General features: G+C 38.7%; 1 protein-coding gene across 1 annotated transcript in view; it reads left to right on the top strand.

Annotated features, from left to right (window-relative positions):
- LOC146476243 (uncharacterized) overlaps positions 1 to 18,189 on the top strand; it is a 49,555-nt gene that overhangs the window by 25,195 nt on the left and 6,171 nt on the right. Inside the window, exons 4-8 of the mRNA XM_085114780.1 lie at positions 7,543 to 7,653; positions 11,156 to 11,269; positions 11,937 to 12,050; positions 16,267 to 16,302; positions 17,407 to 17,483. Of these exons, the coding sequence (XP_084970906.1) occupies positions 7,543 to 7,653; positions 11,156 to 11,269; positions 11,937 to 12,050; positions 16,267 to 16,302; positions 17,407 to 17,483 (452 nt within the window). The remainder of the gene's footprint in view (positions 1 to 7,542; positions 7,654 to 11,155; positions 11,270 to 11,936; positions 12,051 to 16,266; positions 16,303 to 17,406; positions 17,484 to 18,189) is intronic.

Here is an 18,189-nt window from a genome sequence, read left to right as displayed (position 1 = left end):
CTTATTCGTAATAAAAAATCATATGATCTATCATCGCTAAAAAAATATTCGGAAGTTAAATTCTGGTCCTTAATGACGTAAAAAAACCCAACTCTTATTAAAAGTATAAGCGGAAGAAAAAGTATGTATAAAAATTATAGGACCTAGATTTTGGCGAGGTATCTATCTAATTCAAAGTCCGCTTCTCGAACATTGCTTCTAATTGCTCTTCTAACTGTTCTTGACCCTCTAAGACAGAGCCGTGAAGCCGACCTAAGAATGGCAAAGGAGACCTTAGAACGTATCCAAGAGACAGTGGTAGCATAGTTCTCTCCTTTTTTCGCTGCGACTAGCTCTGCCAGCCTGTCATGGTATCTCTTGCACTCTTCTCCCATGCCGCCTGTTATTGTAAAGACTAGTGGAGTAAATGTTCCCTGTTCCACGTCTATCACTCTTTGCGTATACAATCTCTTCTTGTCGTTCTCGTGCTGCTTGTATATCTGCTTGAGGTCCAGGTCTCTATAAGAATCAGCGTTGGAGTAACATACCCGTACATCGAAGAACGCTAAGCTTTGTCTCTCCCAAAAACCTCTGGCATGGATGTCTCAGCGAGCGTCGGGAGCTCTGTTAGCTCCGCTTGGAAGCGACTCTCCCGTGAGCTCCTGGAGGACGGGCTCAATCTCGACATCATTGCAGACGTCGACCATGCTGAGCATGTCTGCCTCAAGATCTCTTAGCTCATTATGGCGCTGTATTATAAAGCCGCCACGCCTACAGACCATGGCATGATCAACATTAAAGGCATCGCCACACACGCAAATAGATGGCGATTTCCCAGTCATATCTGAGCTTTAGAGCGTCTCGAAACTCGCCCTTGTTCAGAGTGAATCCCATTTCATCGATCAGTATGACTGTCAGCCAGTTGGATGGAATTTTTTCAGAAGCAAGCTCAACAGCGCGTTGTGTCTTCAGAGTAAGAGAGTTCTTGATAATAATAATAATAAAAATAATAATAATAATAATAATAATAACAATAATAACAATAATAATATTAATAATAAAAATTGAACATTTTTATATAGACTATGACTTTTATATATTTTTATGTATTCTATATTTTTAGACTATGACTTTTATATATTTTTATGTATTTTATATTTTTTATATATGTATATATATTTTATTGATTTAGGGCCTCTTCATATGATCCCGGTTACCGGGATGGCTCGGTAAGCGGGATCAATTTTGCAGTCCGTTCATATGGGAAATTTCATCCCGGTTACCGAGATGAAAAGTGGTGACGCGGTCAATCGAGCGTGACATTTACCGAACAAGCCCGGCAAGAATTTTTCATTTTTATCGGTTCTACAAACCTCAAAAGTATTATATCTTTATCTCTGCTACGAAAAGGAATTATTTTGAACTAGAACATCTCAGAAATGAGCTTTAATAATCAAATATATCCGTTCTAAGACGCGAATGTTTGGTTATAGACTTCATCCCGGTAACCGGGATACCGTGTTCATATGAGAAAATTTTCGTCCCGGACTCCCGAGATCTCGGTCGCTGAAACCGAGATCTCGATAACCGGGCTGGCCCGCCTTCTCATATGAACACATCGAATTTTTTACAAAAGAAATAGGAATGAGGCGAGATCTTGGTAAGCGGGCTAGCCCGGTCAACCGGGATCATATGAAGAGGCCCTTATTCACGTGCTTTTTTAAGTTTCGCTTGGCTCACAGGTTACGCTACGCGCCCTCTGGTGCTTTGTTATGCTGTGCATACAGATAGTTTTACTGCGCATAATAATAATAATAATAATAATAATAATAATAATAATAAAAATAATAATACTAATAATAATAATACTAATAATAAATCTTATAATTGAGTCAAAAATTTGACAAACCGTAACATCCCCCCAGGGACTGACAGAAATTGTAACGAGCTATGTCCCTTTAGAGGTTGGCAGTCCCTTTACTCCCCGTTCCTGCCCCTCCCCTCCCCCCAGCCCCTGATGCTGACTTTTCGTGTTAGAGCTGAGCAGTGCTACGTACGATTTGAACATTTATTTAAATGAATGGAAGTGTTTCAAAGGATTAGAGCCGATCATACTGAAAGAAAAGGACTGCCAGTTAATACTGGCACGATTCAAACAATTTTTCAATTGACGAGTTCAGCAGAGATCATAGTCTGAAATGTCAGCCGTCTCCTCCCCCTATACAAAATATTAACGGCAGACTGATCCCAACGGCGGAGGTGACGAGCTTGAGAGAACAAACAACAAAAGCTAGAATAACTGAAATATATTTGTTTTTAAAAAAAAAATTTTTTTTGGCCCGATATTTCGGTTTGCAATACAAACCTTCCTCGGGGGCTGAGCGAAAAAGAAAAGTGAGAAACATAAAAGGATCGTTACAAAGAAGATTTAAAATATAAAATGCGTGACAATGATTGGCTCTGAGACCAAACTATTATCACGAGGACTGACCTTCGTCCCCACCCCCAAAAGTGTCAACTGGTCAGAAATACAAGCAGATATCAACGATTTTGCAAGACGTTTACGACTAAAAGAATTCTTTCAACAACAACAACACCTAACTGATCCAAATCTTTCACCTGATCATGAAGTCAAGCGCTTCAGATGCAAGGGATCATGGACTCCTTCTAATGGAAGAGACATAGCTCTTGACACTTTTATCAATGCAGTCGAAAATGAGATCATGACCTCAAAACCAGCCACTATCCACAACAATCTCTCTATGGAAGAACGCAAAGCTCTCACAAAACTCAGGAAACGTTCAGATATAGTCATCAAACCAGCTGATAAGGGCTCTGGAACTGTTATAATGGACTACTCCTGGTATGTTGATGAATGCCGCAGACAGCTCAATGACACTAAATATTATCAAAAACAATCTTCAGACCTTACAAGCAAAATACACGAACGCGTCAAAGAATACACTACCCGTTTACTCAAAAATGATCTCATTGACTATGAGACATTTAAATACCTCTCATCCAACTCTGATCCCAAGACTGGTCGTTTCTGCATTCTTCCTAAAATCCACAAACAAGGCAACCCTGGCCGACCCATCATATCCAGCAATGGTCACCCTACTGAACGCATTTCCGAGTTCGTCGATTACCACCTAAAGCCCCTTGTTCAGAATCTTCCTTCATTCATAAAAGATACTACACACTTTCTTCTTCAACTCGAGAAACTGGGACCTCTACCGGAAAAAGCCCTCCTTGTCACCCTGGATGTTTCCTCATTGTATACTAACATTCCTCATAACGAAGGCATCGAAGCCTGCCGCCATTTTCTAAACACTCGTCAAAACAAATCCCTTCCTACTGAAAGTATATGTGATCTCATAAGAATGATTCTTACAATGAACAACTTTTCCTTCAACAACGAACACTATTTACAAGTACACGGGACAGCTATGGGAACCCGCATGGCACCTTCATACGCTAATCTATTCATGGGTAAATTTGAACAACACGCCATTGAAAACGCTCCTCTCAAGCCGTTCGTTTGGTGGAGGTTCATCGATGATGTCTTTATGATATGGACAGAAGGAGAGGAACACCTTAAAGATTTCATCAGATACTTAAACTCTATTCACGCGAGTATCAAATTTACCCATGAATACTCAAATTCCTCTCATCAGACACTCCCTTTCCTAGATGTCCAAGTCCACTTCAGCAACAACCACATCCAAACAGATCTCCACACAAAACCCACAGACAAGCATCAATACCTCCTCAAAACTTCATGCCACCCGAACCACACTAAACAAACTATTCCATTCAGCCTTTTCCTGCGAATCCGTTGCATATGCTCTACTGACGCTTTCTTTGATAAACGAAGCGAAGAACTCATCAAGCACCTGGTCCAACGTGGTTATAGCCGCTATTCCCGACAAAAACTGGTGCAAATCGCGTACGAGCCATCCCACGTCACGCAACACTACAGCCACAAGAACAGAAAGCCACAAAAACAGACAGAACACCCTTCGTCATATCCTTCAATCCTGCTCTTCCCAAAATCTCTTCTATTGTGAAAAAACATATCAACATCCTCCAGTCCTCCGCCAACTGCAAACAAGTTTTCCCTCATCCACCAGTTATCGCCTACAAACGTAACGCAAGTCTACGTGATCTCCTGGTCCATTCCGAGCTACCTCAAAACAAGCCCTCCAATCAACAACCCGCTGGAATTCATAAATGCAACCACCCACGATGCCTAACTTGCTCATTTCTCCAAGAAGGTCAAACGAACTACATTTTTTTTCAACACTAACGAATCACGCAAAATTACTGACTACATATCTTGCAATTCCAAAAACCTAATCTATTTAATTCAATGTAAGAAGTGCCACTCCCAATACATTGGGGAGACAAAGCGCAGACTTAATGAACATTTCGGTGAGCATCGCAGATCTATCCTGAATCACCATCAACTACTCAACCCTACTCCTGTCTCGCTACATTTCAACCAACCTGGCCACTCAATCAACGACGTCCAACTAATCCCGCTTGAACTTATACGCAGCAAACGTGACTCAGTTAGAAAGGCTCGTGAAGCTCATTTAATCAACAAAGCTAAAACATTGCACCCTCTTGGTATAAATAGACGTGACGAAACACGCCAATGACATGTCTCACACTTGTAACTTAGTCCTAAACAACCAATCATTGTCACGCATTTTATATTTTAAATCTTCTTTGTAACGATCCTTTTCTTTTTCGTTCAGCCCCCGAGGAAGGTTTGTATTGCAAACCGAAATATCGGGCAAAAAAAAAATTGTTTTTTTTAAAAACAAATATATTTCAGTTATTCTAGCTTTTGTTGTTTGCTCTCTCAAGCTCGTCACCTCCGCCGTTGGGATCAGTCAGCCGTTAATATTTTGTATTTGAGATAATTTGCTGATCCAGGTCTACAAGTGATCCGGCACCACTCATTGGTTTGTCGCTGTGGAATTGCAGATTTTATTGTATTCCTCCCCCTAACCCACAGGGGAGGAGACGGCTGACATTTCAGACTACAGAGATCATGCCTTCAATACTCCCATTTTATGCCTTAGCGCCTTGTTGGACTAGTGAAGCCAAAATTTTTAAGTTTTAAGTAACATTTCTCTCGATTATTCTTCCGAATGGTTTCCTTAAATAACGAATCCAACCTGGTATTTTCTGATCCGGTCATTAGACATACTGGATGGCTGCAGAGACAAAATACGCCGAGTTGGTTAACGACGTTAACAGTGATATACGTTTTACAGAGCTGACCCGTCGCCCCTATCATCAGCGGTGAGGTAGCTCTGACTGTATTTACAGATACGTCCAGATAAAATAAAAAATTTAGGTAGTTTAGGAATGAGCGACGAAGTATAGATCATCAGATAAATAATACCCGAGTTCTAATTGATTGCGAAATCAGACAAAAATAAAAATGCTCCCATGCACTCTGAAGGATAAAGTTACATAGAAACGGATAAACAGGAAACAAAACATAATCAAACTTGGCCAGATTAAACAAACGCTGATCGGTGTCACATGTCAGTTTCACTTTCAGTTGAACTTTGTATTGAGCTTCCGCGTTCGATCGTTCGGCTTAACAACAATCCTCAACAATCCTTTCTGCAAACATGTCTTCTGGACCAGTGCTGATGATTTCGATATTACTGATATTGGTGGCTTTCACTGTGCAAGGTCAGGAATGTTTTCTTTCTTCTGTAGCTATTTACTTGCATTTCTACTTTGGCGTGTAAAGTTCACCCGTCGTCCGAATTAAGAAAACGAGTTAACTGAAAGGCACGCATAAACACAGCAAGCGTAAACACACCAGGATGACAACTTAGACTGAGCAGAACATACAGAAGTGTTAAAAATTAAGGCTACATCCTATATAGAACTGTCGCCTATCCTTTGCACAGCTAGTTTTCCGTGAAACTTATCAAGACACAGGATTGAACTGGCAGCCTTCCCGACCTCGTCATTAGAAAGCATAAGCTTAAGTTTTTGTCTTTATCGCCATTTTCACTATCGTTATTTTTTGAGGTCGATATTTTCGTATCACTGCACCTCATTTGTAGCCTAAGCACGGGCCGAGCTATCGTTGGTTATCGTGCTTAAAGCACGTATTCTTTACTACTAGAATATACTTCTCTAATTCATTCTGGAATGACGCTGACAGATCAATGTTTAGCTTGTCTAGACGGATTCTAACCGCATTGACGTTCGAGGCTTCTCCTGTTACAGCATATAAACAACTATGCATGCAATTCAAAACGTGGAAATCAGGGAAATATTTAATCTCGTATATAAATGCCAACTGGAAGTATTATTGAAGCTAGCCTGTGTACAGCCGCCCCCCACCCCCTCCCCCCCTCCCCCCCTCCGGAAAAATCGGGGCGGCTGTACACAGGCTAATTGAGGCAAATCCGCCAAAGGCCATATATATGATACGATTAAATTCTGTGTTGATGTTAACCATTTTTGATCTTTTTCCACATTCGTATCAGTTGCAGTATATATAGTGTATACCATATCTGTCTTCATTCTGAGGACCCGCGTTTTCCAAACAAATATTAGAAGAAACTCGTATTTTTTTTGTTTGTCTTTGGACATTTTTCTTGCTGTAACTTTGCGTGTAGTTTAGTATCTTGGGACCGGCGATTATTCCTTCTGTGACCTGCGCGGGACGACCTCATTGACTCTGGTTGCTCAAGTTTTCATGTAAACACAAACTCGGACGCCGGAAAATCGGGAACTGAAGGGGAATTATGATGGGCTCTTTATTCCATTATTCCTGCTGTAAGATCTCCATGATTTCATAATTATTCCAGTCAAGAAAAGCTCGTTATTTTTCATTACGTCACGCTATTATTTTCTCAGTTAAAAAAACATTATTTCGTTTCCCAGTCACCAAAATTATTCCGGTCAGAAGCTCATCACCCCTTTTCCTCACAGAATTAGTGTGTGTTCTTGTTATTTGTTTCGCAAATAAATTATTGTTTCAAAAAAAGTCAGTCAGTTTTTGTATAGGTTTGTTAAAGCTTGAAAAATCTAATTGCTTCAGGTAACAAAGTCATTTTATGGCAATGTATCTTTGCTTGTTGTCAGGTATTGATGCCAACTGTTCTGGTCGGCCGTGCCAGAATAATGGAACTTGCATTCTCGATCCCGGTGCGGCAAATAATTATACTTGCAACTGTACTGCTGGTTTTACTGGAAAGAATTGTAGCGGTGAGTATAAATTTTACTTGTGGATTATTTTGTATGATTGATGCATTACTTTATTGCACAATTTTTGTATACGAAACTGTAAAATGCCAGTTTACGGAAGTACAACTCTTGAGGAAGTGTATTTTATCTTTTTGATTTATGGCTTATTTCAAACATCAGTGTAAAAATATAAAGAAATATATCTAGCTGTGTACTAGGAAAGACTAACTTACCACTTACATAACGCCATGGCTTTCGGGTTTGTAGGATTTTGTTTAACCACTATTGTAGTAAAGTCGTTTTATGACTATGGTACTTCTTTATTGTCAGATATTGACGACTGTGCTAATCGGACTTGCGAAAATGGAGGAACTTGCACTGACGCTGTAAATGATTATACTTGCAACTGTGTTTCTGGTTATACTGGAAAGAATTGTAGCGGTGAGTATAAATTTTACTTCTTGAATTATTTTGTATGATTGATACATTACTTAAGTCTACAATTTTTGTACAGGAAACTGTAAAATGCCAGTTTACTGAAGTACAACTCTTGAGGAAGTGTATTTTTATCTTTTTGATTTATGGCTTATTTCAAACATCTGTGTAAAAATATAAAGAAATATATAAAGGTGTGTAGCAGGAAACACTTACTTACCACTTACATTCATGCCGCGGCTTTCGGGTTTGTAGGATTTTGTTTAACCGTCATTGTGGTAAAGTCGTTTTATGACTATGCATACTACTTTGTTGTCAGATATTGACGACTGTGCTCGTCAGCCTTTCGAAAATAGGGGAAATTGCACAGACGCTGCCGAAATGGTTATACTTGCAACTGTGTTGCTGGTTATAGTGGAAAGAATTGTAGGGTCGCTGACGGTATAAACTTTGCTTCTTGAATTATTACTCGGGGCGTGAGGCCACGAGTCCACTTTTCGGTCGCTTTTTTTTATTTATTAATTTCTTTTGGGCGTCGCGATTGTCCAAGAGATAATGCATAAGACTTAGTATATGACCAAATGACGTGTCACATACCAGATGGCGGATGCAAGACAAAAGACTATAACTAAGACGTAAGCATTCATAAAGTTAACTATCTCGGAAATTCTTAATTACTACTTTAAATCATTTCTGCCCAAACCTGTAAATATCCGGACTTGAACAATGATGACGGAAAACGGTTGCAAAAGTTTGCGTTTTAATACAATGTCAGTGATCACCGCAAGATTTGGTAGAAAGCGTAGAACACTTGAATGTGGCCTTCACGACGTAGCCTGCGTGGCCAACGTAATCGGGGAAGGGGAGGAGAGGGCCCCGCAATCCCCAATTTTTTCCTGCTTCCCTTACTCCCCCTCCCTTTCCCCGATGTATTCTGCGAGTCACGTAGCTGTTCTTTCGAATCAAAATGGCGTCGGCTGTGAAGCGTTCGAAAACGGTTGCCCTTAGTGCAGAGAGGGTTCTGGAGTCGTTAGAACAAAAAACGTGATGACAATGATGGCATGTCGAGTGGCGAAGAAAGCGATCTATATCGTCAGCTGCAAGATACAAGCGACATATTATACAGATCATGGTATAAACTGTCCTGCGTGACTGTGTTATTACGTAAGCGCACAATGCGGTTCACTTTCAAATCATTTTACTCTCTTGTTCTGGCCATTCAATCTACAACAGTGATAGAACTTATTCCCCTAAAATTTATGAACTTTAAAAGAAACGGCATTCGCTTACCAAGAAAGGCATTTTCCAAGGCGGACTCTTAAACTTTATGCCATGAACTGACGCGAAGAAACTTAATCTGTTTATTTGTCTATTTTTTTTAGTGTTTTTTGTACATCTTTTAACTTTCGAAGTTTTTCAACCATTCATATTTCATCTTTTCGTTGCTTGCACTTTAAAAATTCAAAAAGTTTATATTGTTTTTTATTTACTTAGCTTTTTTCAGTTCCTCAAGGTTAGTTTTGTTTCATTTGTCAACTAAATCACTCTATGACCCCGCGGGCCAAGACAGATACAGATCTGACACACGTTTACTATCGAAAGATAATCTTTTTTTTTTTTTTTTTTTTAATTTTGCCACTCATATAATTTTACATACGTTCCTTGAATCTACAAGTTATCTAGAAGCTGTAAGATCTCTGCAAGCTCGTTAGAGCTTTTTAAAGGAGACCTCCCTTTTATATGCACAAACTTTACAATCGTTTGCTAATCATGGTGGCGTATTATTACATTAAATTGTAGCAAATTTCTATGAAATATTTCTAACGATAAAACAGCTCATACTTGTCCGTTTTGTCGTTCACGCAGAGTCGTATTGTTTCTGAACAAATAGTTTTAATTCTTTCTAATTCTTAAAATTGTATATTGACTTAATATCCTTTAATGTTGTTGGCAAACTATTCCATATTTCTGCTCCTCTTTATTTTACCGAAAATTTACCATAGTTTGTTCTTCTGTAGCTAACATGCAATTTTGTCGAGGATCGGGTGTTATATTTATGATAAATAGTATCATTTCTTGAAAAGTAGTCAGTGAAAGCTGAAGGTAATTTTCCATTGATGTGAGAGTACATGAATAACGATATTTGATAAGAATTTTAACTCATATATGTTTGATAGTCCTAGTGATAGAAATAATGGTCTTGATTCCTGTCGATATTTAGAAAATGTCATAATTCTGACAATCTGCTTTTGAACTTTGTAAATATTCTTAAGTCTCGAAGAATATGTACTTGCCCAAAGTGTATTGTAGTATGTCAGATATGGATAGATCAAAGCATTATACTTGTAGTATGCAATGTCCTTAAAGATAGATAATGCCTTGCTCTGACCAGTATACCTGACATCTTTGATATTTTTAATGTTACTTGATTAATATGGTATTTCCATGAAAGGTCTTTGTCAATTATTAATCCCAAGAATTTTGCATTGTTGACCTGTTCAATACGTTGGTCATTCATTTGTACCTCCAAGTTATGATGAATCTTTTTGTTTTTAGAATGAAATATAATAAATTGTGTTTTACTCACGTTCAAGGAAAGTTTGTAGAAACCGTTTCTGTCTCAAAATGAAAGGTGAATAACAAATGCTTTCCCCTGTATTTCATTTATAAATATAAACAAAGGAACATTGAAAAATGTACAAGGATAACGTACGCGTGATGCGTAACGTTACTCTAGATCTTCCCGAAAGTTACGATCGGTCAGTGACCCGGCGTCACAAAGATACATATCTGGACCGTAAAAAATTGTTTCCGTCTCCAAATGAAAGGTGAAAACGTAAGGATTAAAGCCCTGGGATTTTAAAAAGCATCCAAGTAACAAATTTGATTTTCCCCTGTATTTCATTCTGACTGCAAGTAATGCAATTCTATCTGGTGGTACGGGGGTTGACAACTTCAACAAACGCTGTTTGAGCAATACTAGGTCTTAACCTTAGTCGTCCCGGAAATTTGGATCATCCTCCCGAATTTCTGGGATACATTTCCTTTGATGTCCCGATTTTTTCTGCAATGTCCCGGAATTATAGCGTGTTTCTCGGAAAAATCTCCAGATTTCCGGAACACCTTTGGCTTTGTCCCGAAACAGCGTTTGTTAGTCACCCCCCGTTGGTGGTTACCAGAAGCCTAGGGCTCCTGGTGTTTACTTATTGCCTCACTATATCTCTGTATCAATCGATTTGGGGGAGTTAGCGATGCTGGAGGTTATCACTGCTAAACGATCGTAGGCTTTCGCACCACACAGTCAAATATGGTCCGAGTATAAGCTGATAACAGCTTCTTGTTTTGTATGATTTATACATTACTTTATTGCACGTACAATTTTTGTATACGAAACTGTAAAATGCCAGTTCACGGAGGTACAATCTTGGAGGTAGCATATTTTTCATTTTGTTTCGTAAAAATGGTAGGATTTTGTTTAAGCATCATTATAGTACTTCTTTATTGTCAGATATTGATGACTGTGCTGATCAGCCGTGCCAGAATGGAGGAACTTGCCTTGACGCTGCAAATAATTATACTTGCAACTGTGCTGCTGGTTATACTGGAAGGAATTGTAGCGTCGGTGAGCATAAATTTTATTTCTTAAATTATTTTGTATGATCGATGCATTACTTTATTGCACAGTTTTTGCATACGAAATATCGTATATGAATGCCAACTGAAAGTATTATTGAAGCATTAACTCTGTGACCTGCGCGGGACGACCTCATTGACTCTGGTTGCTCAAGTTTTAATGTAAACACAAACTCGGACGCCGGAAAATCGGGAACTGAAGCGGAATTATGATGGGCTTTTTATTCCATTATTCCTGCTGTAAGATCTCCATGATTTCATAATTATTCCAGTCAAGGGAAGCTCGTTATTTCTCATTACGTCACGCTATTATTTTCTCAGTCAAGAAAACCTTATTATTTCGTTTCCCAGTGACCTTGAATTATTCCGGTCAGAAGCTCATTACCCCCTTTCCTCACAGAATTAGTGTGTTCTTGTCGTTTGTTTCGCAAATAAAATATTGTTTAAAAAGGTAGTTTTTGAATAGCTTTGTTAAGGCTTGAAGAATCTAATTGCTGCAGGTAACAAAGTCGTTTTATGGAAATGCATCTAGGTGTGTAGCAAGAAAGACTAACTTACCACTTACATTCATGCCGCGGCTTTCTGGTTTGTAGGATTTTGTTTAACCACCGTTGTAGTAAAGTCGTTTTATGACTATGGTACTTCTTTGTTGTCAGATATTGATGACTGTACTAATCAGCCGTGCCAGAATGGAGGAACTTGCATTGACGCTGTAAATAATTATACATGCAACTGTGCTGCTGGCTATAGTGGGAAGAATTGTAATATTGGTAAGGATGATGCTCATGTCTAGGAAAATAACTTTGTAAAACTCCCTTTGAATTTGCTTCTTTGTATTTTTTTACGTTCTCCAAGAAGGATTATTTCTCGATGGTTTTTAACAAATTTCGCTTTACAACAATCTTACTGCAAAGATGTCTCCTTGACCAGTGCTAATGATTTCGATATTGGTGGGTTTCTTTGTGCAAGGTCACATGGGAATGTTTTCTTTTTTTCCTGTAGCTATTTACTTCGCATTTCTACTTTGGCTTACAAAGTTCACCCGTCGTCCGAATTAAGTAAAGGCACGCATAAACATCGTAAGCGTAAACACACTAGGATGACATCAGACGAAGAACTTCGGCCTGGTCTAACCGTAGATACAGAAGTGTTAAAAATTACGCTTACATTCTGTATAGAACTGTCGCCTATCCTTTGTGAGGCTAGTTTTACCTGAAACTTACCAACACATAGGATTGAGCTGGCAGCTTTCCCGACCTCGTCATTAGAAAAACGTAAGCTTTAACTTTTGTCTCTATCGGCGTTTTCACTATCGTTATTTTTTGAGGTCGAATGTTCACCTGACCTCACCTTATTTGTAGCCTGCCCTAACCGCGGGCCGAGCTATCTTTGGTTATCGTACTTAAAGCACGTATTCTTTACTACCAGAATTTACTTCTCTAGTTCATTCTGGGGCAAGATGCCCCTAATGGCATTTTCGCGGGATGCTCAATGTGGCCTCATTTATTCCCATTGTATGCTTCGCAGATTTATAAAACTATCCTAGCTAATGGAATAGTTTGAGTCACAAAGATAGCGTTATGCTGTTTTCCTTGTGTTACGCTACTTATCGTTGTACTGGAAATTCCATTAAGATAACGTGGCCTGACCTCACGTTTTCTATTCATGTTATGTAATTTCAATAAAAGTGTAAGATTACAAATTGTTCTCGTTTCGCCAAAAAAAAAAAAAAAAAAAAAAAAAACAGGAAGAAAAAGGCAGAAAGCTTTCCTAAATGAAAACTTTTAGTAAAAATTGACAATCAAATCTTTAATCTTTTGGTGAAGTAGATTTCCGAGTAACGTTTAAGCTTCAATTGGACAACGTGATGTGATGGGATTGCGAAAGGGCGAAAATCAGACCCATTTATAAAATCTGTTGCAGTGCGATAGACTCTTGGCCTATTTTTATCAGTCGGTTTGATTTTCGTCCACTCGTCTCACTCGCTTTCTTATTAAATCATATTAAGCCAAATCGGTCCGATAGAATTACGTGTAAATCAACTCAGGCTAAATCGGCCCAATAAATCGTTACGCGTATCTTACGGCCTTTCACAAAGAAAATACCCCTCCAAATACTTTAGACTGTCTGGGCGTTATTTTATACACACCGGTAAAGGAAAAGGGAACTGTCTCAATTTCCGTAACCGGGATTCCAAAGTGGGAAAGTCATAAGCTGTTAGAATGTGGTTTTTTATGTCTTTAACCTGGATGAACCAGAAAGGATATATAACATCCGCCTAAGTTTATAATGTGCGCCTTAAAATATTATATTGTTTGTGTTGTAAATCCCAGAGCACTCAAGCATACATTGATGCTAGGACTTCTACCTGGATGAGACAGAAAGGATATACAACATCCGCCTAGGTTTATAATGTGCACCTAAAAAAGTTATATTGTTTATATCACATATCCTAGAAACATCTACGGAGTTAAATAAAGTTTAACTTAAGTTAGTGTCAAGTTACGTGACGTCATACCTAAATGCAGTTAGTGCGTTCGGTCGACTTTCCAGTCACACCACGCAGTCAACTACAGTTAGTTCTAATTAGCCTATGGATGACGTCAGAGTTAAAAAAGGTTCGTGGCGGCTCTATTAGGGAGCTTAAGCAACGACGACGACGGCGGCGACTGCAACTACAACGCCGCAAAACAATAGGTTTAATGAGTAAAAACAATCGCATCGCTCTGCACGTGCGTTTTACATTTTGGTACATTTCTTTGCCGTCCTCTGCAAAACAACAACGTGAAATGACCACATTTAAGGTTTTCTGGAGAAAGTAAACTCACGACGGTGAATTGTTCATTTTCTTTCTTAACTTGTACGCCACTCTAACCAATTTGGTTCCTGGATAGTTCGCCATTTTTATAAAAGTTGAGCGAGTTGAAATAATCGGGAAGTAGCACAAATGAAATAAAGAAATATTTTCGGGTGACGTTTTCGTTGCCGTTGCCGTCGTCGTTGCTTAAGCTAAATCTCAACATGGTTGACCGACGTAAAGTGTGTCTGGTTTTCCTTCTTATTTATTTTTTCCGAGCGGCAAACCGTCGAAGAAAAATGGGAAACAAGCTGAGAATTTAACGGATGCTCGACTGCACAAAGCTTGAAGGCTACACGTGTTGCTATCTTGTTGTTTGTTGTTTTTGGTTTTCCCCTCGCTTTACGCTCGGGTTTTTATTTTGCATATTTATATATGCTCATCTCGCACGTGCGCAAAGAATTGTCACATTCTGATTGGCAGGGCTCCTGGATCGGTTGTTTGTTCGTAAACTTAAGACTAACCCATGAACCCTGCTTGGGTATAACTATAGTTAGTCTGTATTGTTTTGGATTACCGAGGTGTAAATTTCCTAACTATAGTTAGTATAAATCTACTAGTGTTCTATCACGAATGCCGTTCTCTGATTGGCTACGCTACTCGCTATCTATTCTGTGATAGATAGTGAGTAGCGATTTTCAACAAAATGGCGCTCGCTTCTTCGCGTTTTCGAAGTGTCTGCGATGAGGAAATAGATAATTTACTTGTTTAGTTTTGAACGACTAGTAGATTTATACTAAAACAATTAGATTATTCGCTCTCGATTTCTATGCGTGATAGTTGATTCGGGCTTCGCCCTCATCAACTATCACGCGATAGAAATCTCGAGCTCATAATCTAATTGTTAATTAGAGCGAACACAGAAGCGGTCACATTATCGAAATATTTATCGCCGTCTTAACTATAGTTAGTGGCAAGTTTACGCAACAGGACGGCTGATGTGGTGGGACGGCAAATATTGCAACATTCCTACCACTCGTGGTTTTAACGTTGTCACAGATGAGAGAACACCAGTTTAAGTCGTAAATCGCCTAAAAATATGAAGGTACTAAGAAGTCACGTTAATCACATAACGATAATTCACCTTCCCCTTCCCTCAGTCGTCCTGTTGCGTAAACTCCCTAGTAGCCCAGATGTGACCGCAGCCATATTGTTTACAGTGTGATATATCCCAGAGCACTCAAGGATAAAGTGATGCCAGGACTTCAACCTGGATGAAGCAGAAAGGATATATAACAACTTCCTAGGTTTATAATGTGCACCCTAAAAAAGTTATATTGTTTATATCACATATCCTAGAAAATTTTAAGCATAGAGCGATGCTTCACCCTGGCTGAACCAGAAAGGTTATATAATGTGCGCTTAAAAATCAAATCATTTGAGAAAAGTAATGTTCGGGACTGGATTTTAGTGCTTCGTCTAAATTCACAACATCTTTCCATGGAACCTTCGACGGACGCTTGAAGTTAATACCTGGACAATTTTTCCGTCAAGAGCAAGTAATTGGTACATCTATATCTTTGTAATGTCCGGCATTTAAATGGAATGTTCAACATTTGTCTGGAAATCTTTGTGAAAAAGACATAATTATCCGAAAAAAAGGTTTTAAATACTTGGGAAACAATTGTTGTTCTTGAAATACTTTAAAATACTGTAATGTAAAGAAAAATTCATGGCTTTATACCGTCAATAAACTAGGGAAATTTCTACGGGAACTCTGAAATCTCGTTGACGATGAACTGACATATAAATTTCAAAACTTCGTTCAAACTTCAAAAATACCGGTTACGCGTGACTTGAATTGACTTTAACTTGTTCAAAGACTGAAAAGCTAGTTTTTCTAGTCTTTATTTACTACACTCCTGAATAGCTTTCCCTATTACCAGAAAGACTGCCAAGGAGAAATTGGACTGATCATGATATCTTCGTTGTGCACATGGAAATATGAAACTGAATTGTTTAAAGTCGTCTTTAATATCTTGGAAATGTTGATCATGTAGAGCTGTCTTGGAGACGGTGCACTTATGTGTGCTGTGAGACTAAAACCCCCAAAGCCGGTACTCAAGGAACATGTAGTATGGTTTGAGGCATTTTTTTTAACGGTCTTTTGTTATTTTCTGTTAATTTAGTCCCAACGACACTGCCACCAACAACTGAAAGCAAGAGTAAGTAGTAATAAATAAATGAATAAATAAATAAATAAATAAATAAATAAATCGATAGTCTTCCTTCTCTGCAACAAGGTACGTTTAATTGTATTAGGGGTGTATATTGTTCATCATGTGCCATTACATCATATACTTCTAATTGCACAGACGTCGTGTACAACGCATAAGCTAGCCGAACGATTTGCCATACTACTTAACAGTCCTCTTGAAAGCATTTGAACTTAGTTTAGCATTCTGGACTGATTATGCATAGGAGAAGGGATGAACAAGTTTTTCTGTCAAGATGTTCAAAAATTTGAACCTGGAGACCTGCCAAGGGAAGAGTTGAACATTTTCGTCATACAAACGAGAATACGAAAATTGTCGAATGTACACGGCTGCTCGTGTGCTTGTAATAATTGTGTCGACGAAGGAGACGCTCCCTAATCGAGCCTAATAACGCGAAAAAAACTGCTTTTAGATATTTCATCCTAGGTATCTATAACCAAAGAAACATATTCATAGTTTCAGAAAAACTAATGAAGTAGTTTTAATCAAAACTGAGCCATTCTTTTTGCATCTCTTTTACTCTGAAAAAGCTTTAACTTTTTAAAGTCCAACTAAAAATAGATGCCGACATTGCTTCTATAGTTACATTGTTGGGGGATATATTTATTCCGAAAAGATCCGTAATAGGCCTTATCGCGGTTTTCGACGCCATTTTGACGAGTAGGCAGACAAGCTTGAAATAACAGTGTTCGTATGGAAATCCGATGTCAAATAATTTTCATAAAACATCGCTTCTGAAAAAAAGAGAATTGGAAACTTTTGGCACTAGGAAAAGGATTTTGAAAAAAACAAAAATTGGAGGGATGTAGTTGTGCCAGAAAGCGTCCAGTCGTGTTTTGAACTTTCCATAGATTTGTCTGTATAGCGAACCAGCCATGTACTGTTACTGAAAATAGTTCGCGGGAAAAAAACACAGGGAAATGTATTGAGCTGAATAGTTTTTTTAATTGGATGGCTCTAATTGTTATCATTACCTGCGTGCGTAATAGTTGATTCTTCTGTTAAGGAGGAAATATTCCTTTTATTGACTTATTTTGTTCCATTTATGCACAGCATGTTGCTCTATCAGCGTTACACTGAAGAAGAACGACAACAAGTTACAACTTCAGAATGAGGCATTCGAAAAAGCCGTGAGTAACTTTTCTAAACGCTATCTTTTTAGTGTTTTAAAAAGCCTGCTTGCGAGAAGGAAGGGTGTTTCACTTCTTTGTTTATTTACCAGTTTTATTTAACCCAACCACTTCATGTTTAAAATTCAAAATTTAAGTAGTGAATCGACAGACTACTTCGGCGATTCGGCAGCCATCTTGAATCGCGAGGTATTGTGGTGCATCCTGGGGGCGAAGCCAAAACAAAGATGGCGGCGTAGGGGGAGTTGGACGATATCCTACTCGTACTTGTTATTTCGATTTGCGGTCTTTGGTTTAAACAATGACAGACGATACAAGGGGAAAGGCTGATGCATTCGAGGGAGTATTTGGAAGACCACTACACAATTGTAAATTGAATTCGCTTCGCAGCAATTCTGTAATCAGGCGAAGATTGATAATGCTACCGTTTTCGGAACGCAATTTCTATCGCAAATATGGGGCGAACCCGCCATATCCAAAAACCACTATACTCCCGTATACTGGGGGCGGTGCCTTTAAGTACTTTGAAATCTAAGCTAATCAATTTATTGATTGTGCGAGCTCCAACAGCGTGGCAAAAAATATTAACATCGCAAACATTCGATAGGTTGAAATTATGGCTGTATGGAGCTTCCATTGCTGATTGTGTGTAACGTACAGGGAAATCGAACCGAACGGCTCATCTCGACAAGAAATCTTAAATATA

Source organism: Pavona decussata, unplaced genomic scaffold (genome assembly GCF_977016875.1).
Source record: "Pavona decussata unplaced genomic scaffold, jaPavDecu1.1 SCAFFOLD_78, whole genome shotgun sequence".
NCBI classification, from domain to species: Eukaryota; Metazoa; Cnidaria; class Anthozoa; order Scleractinia; family Agariciidae; genus Pavona; species Pavona decussata.
This window is presented reverse-complemented; position numbering and strand designations above follow the sequence as displayed.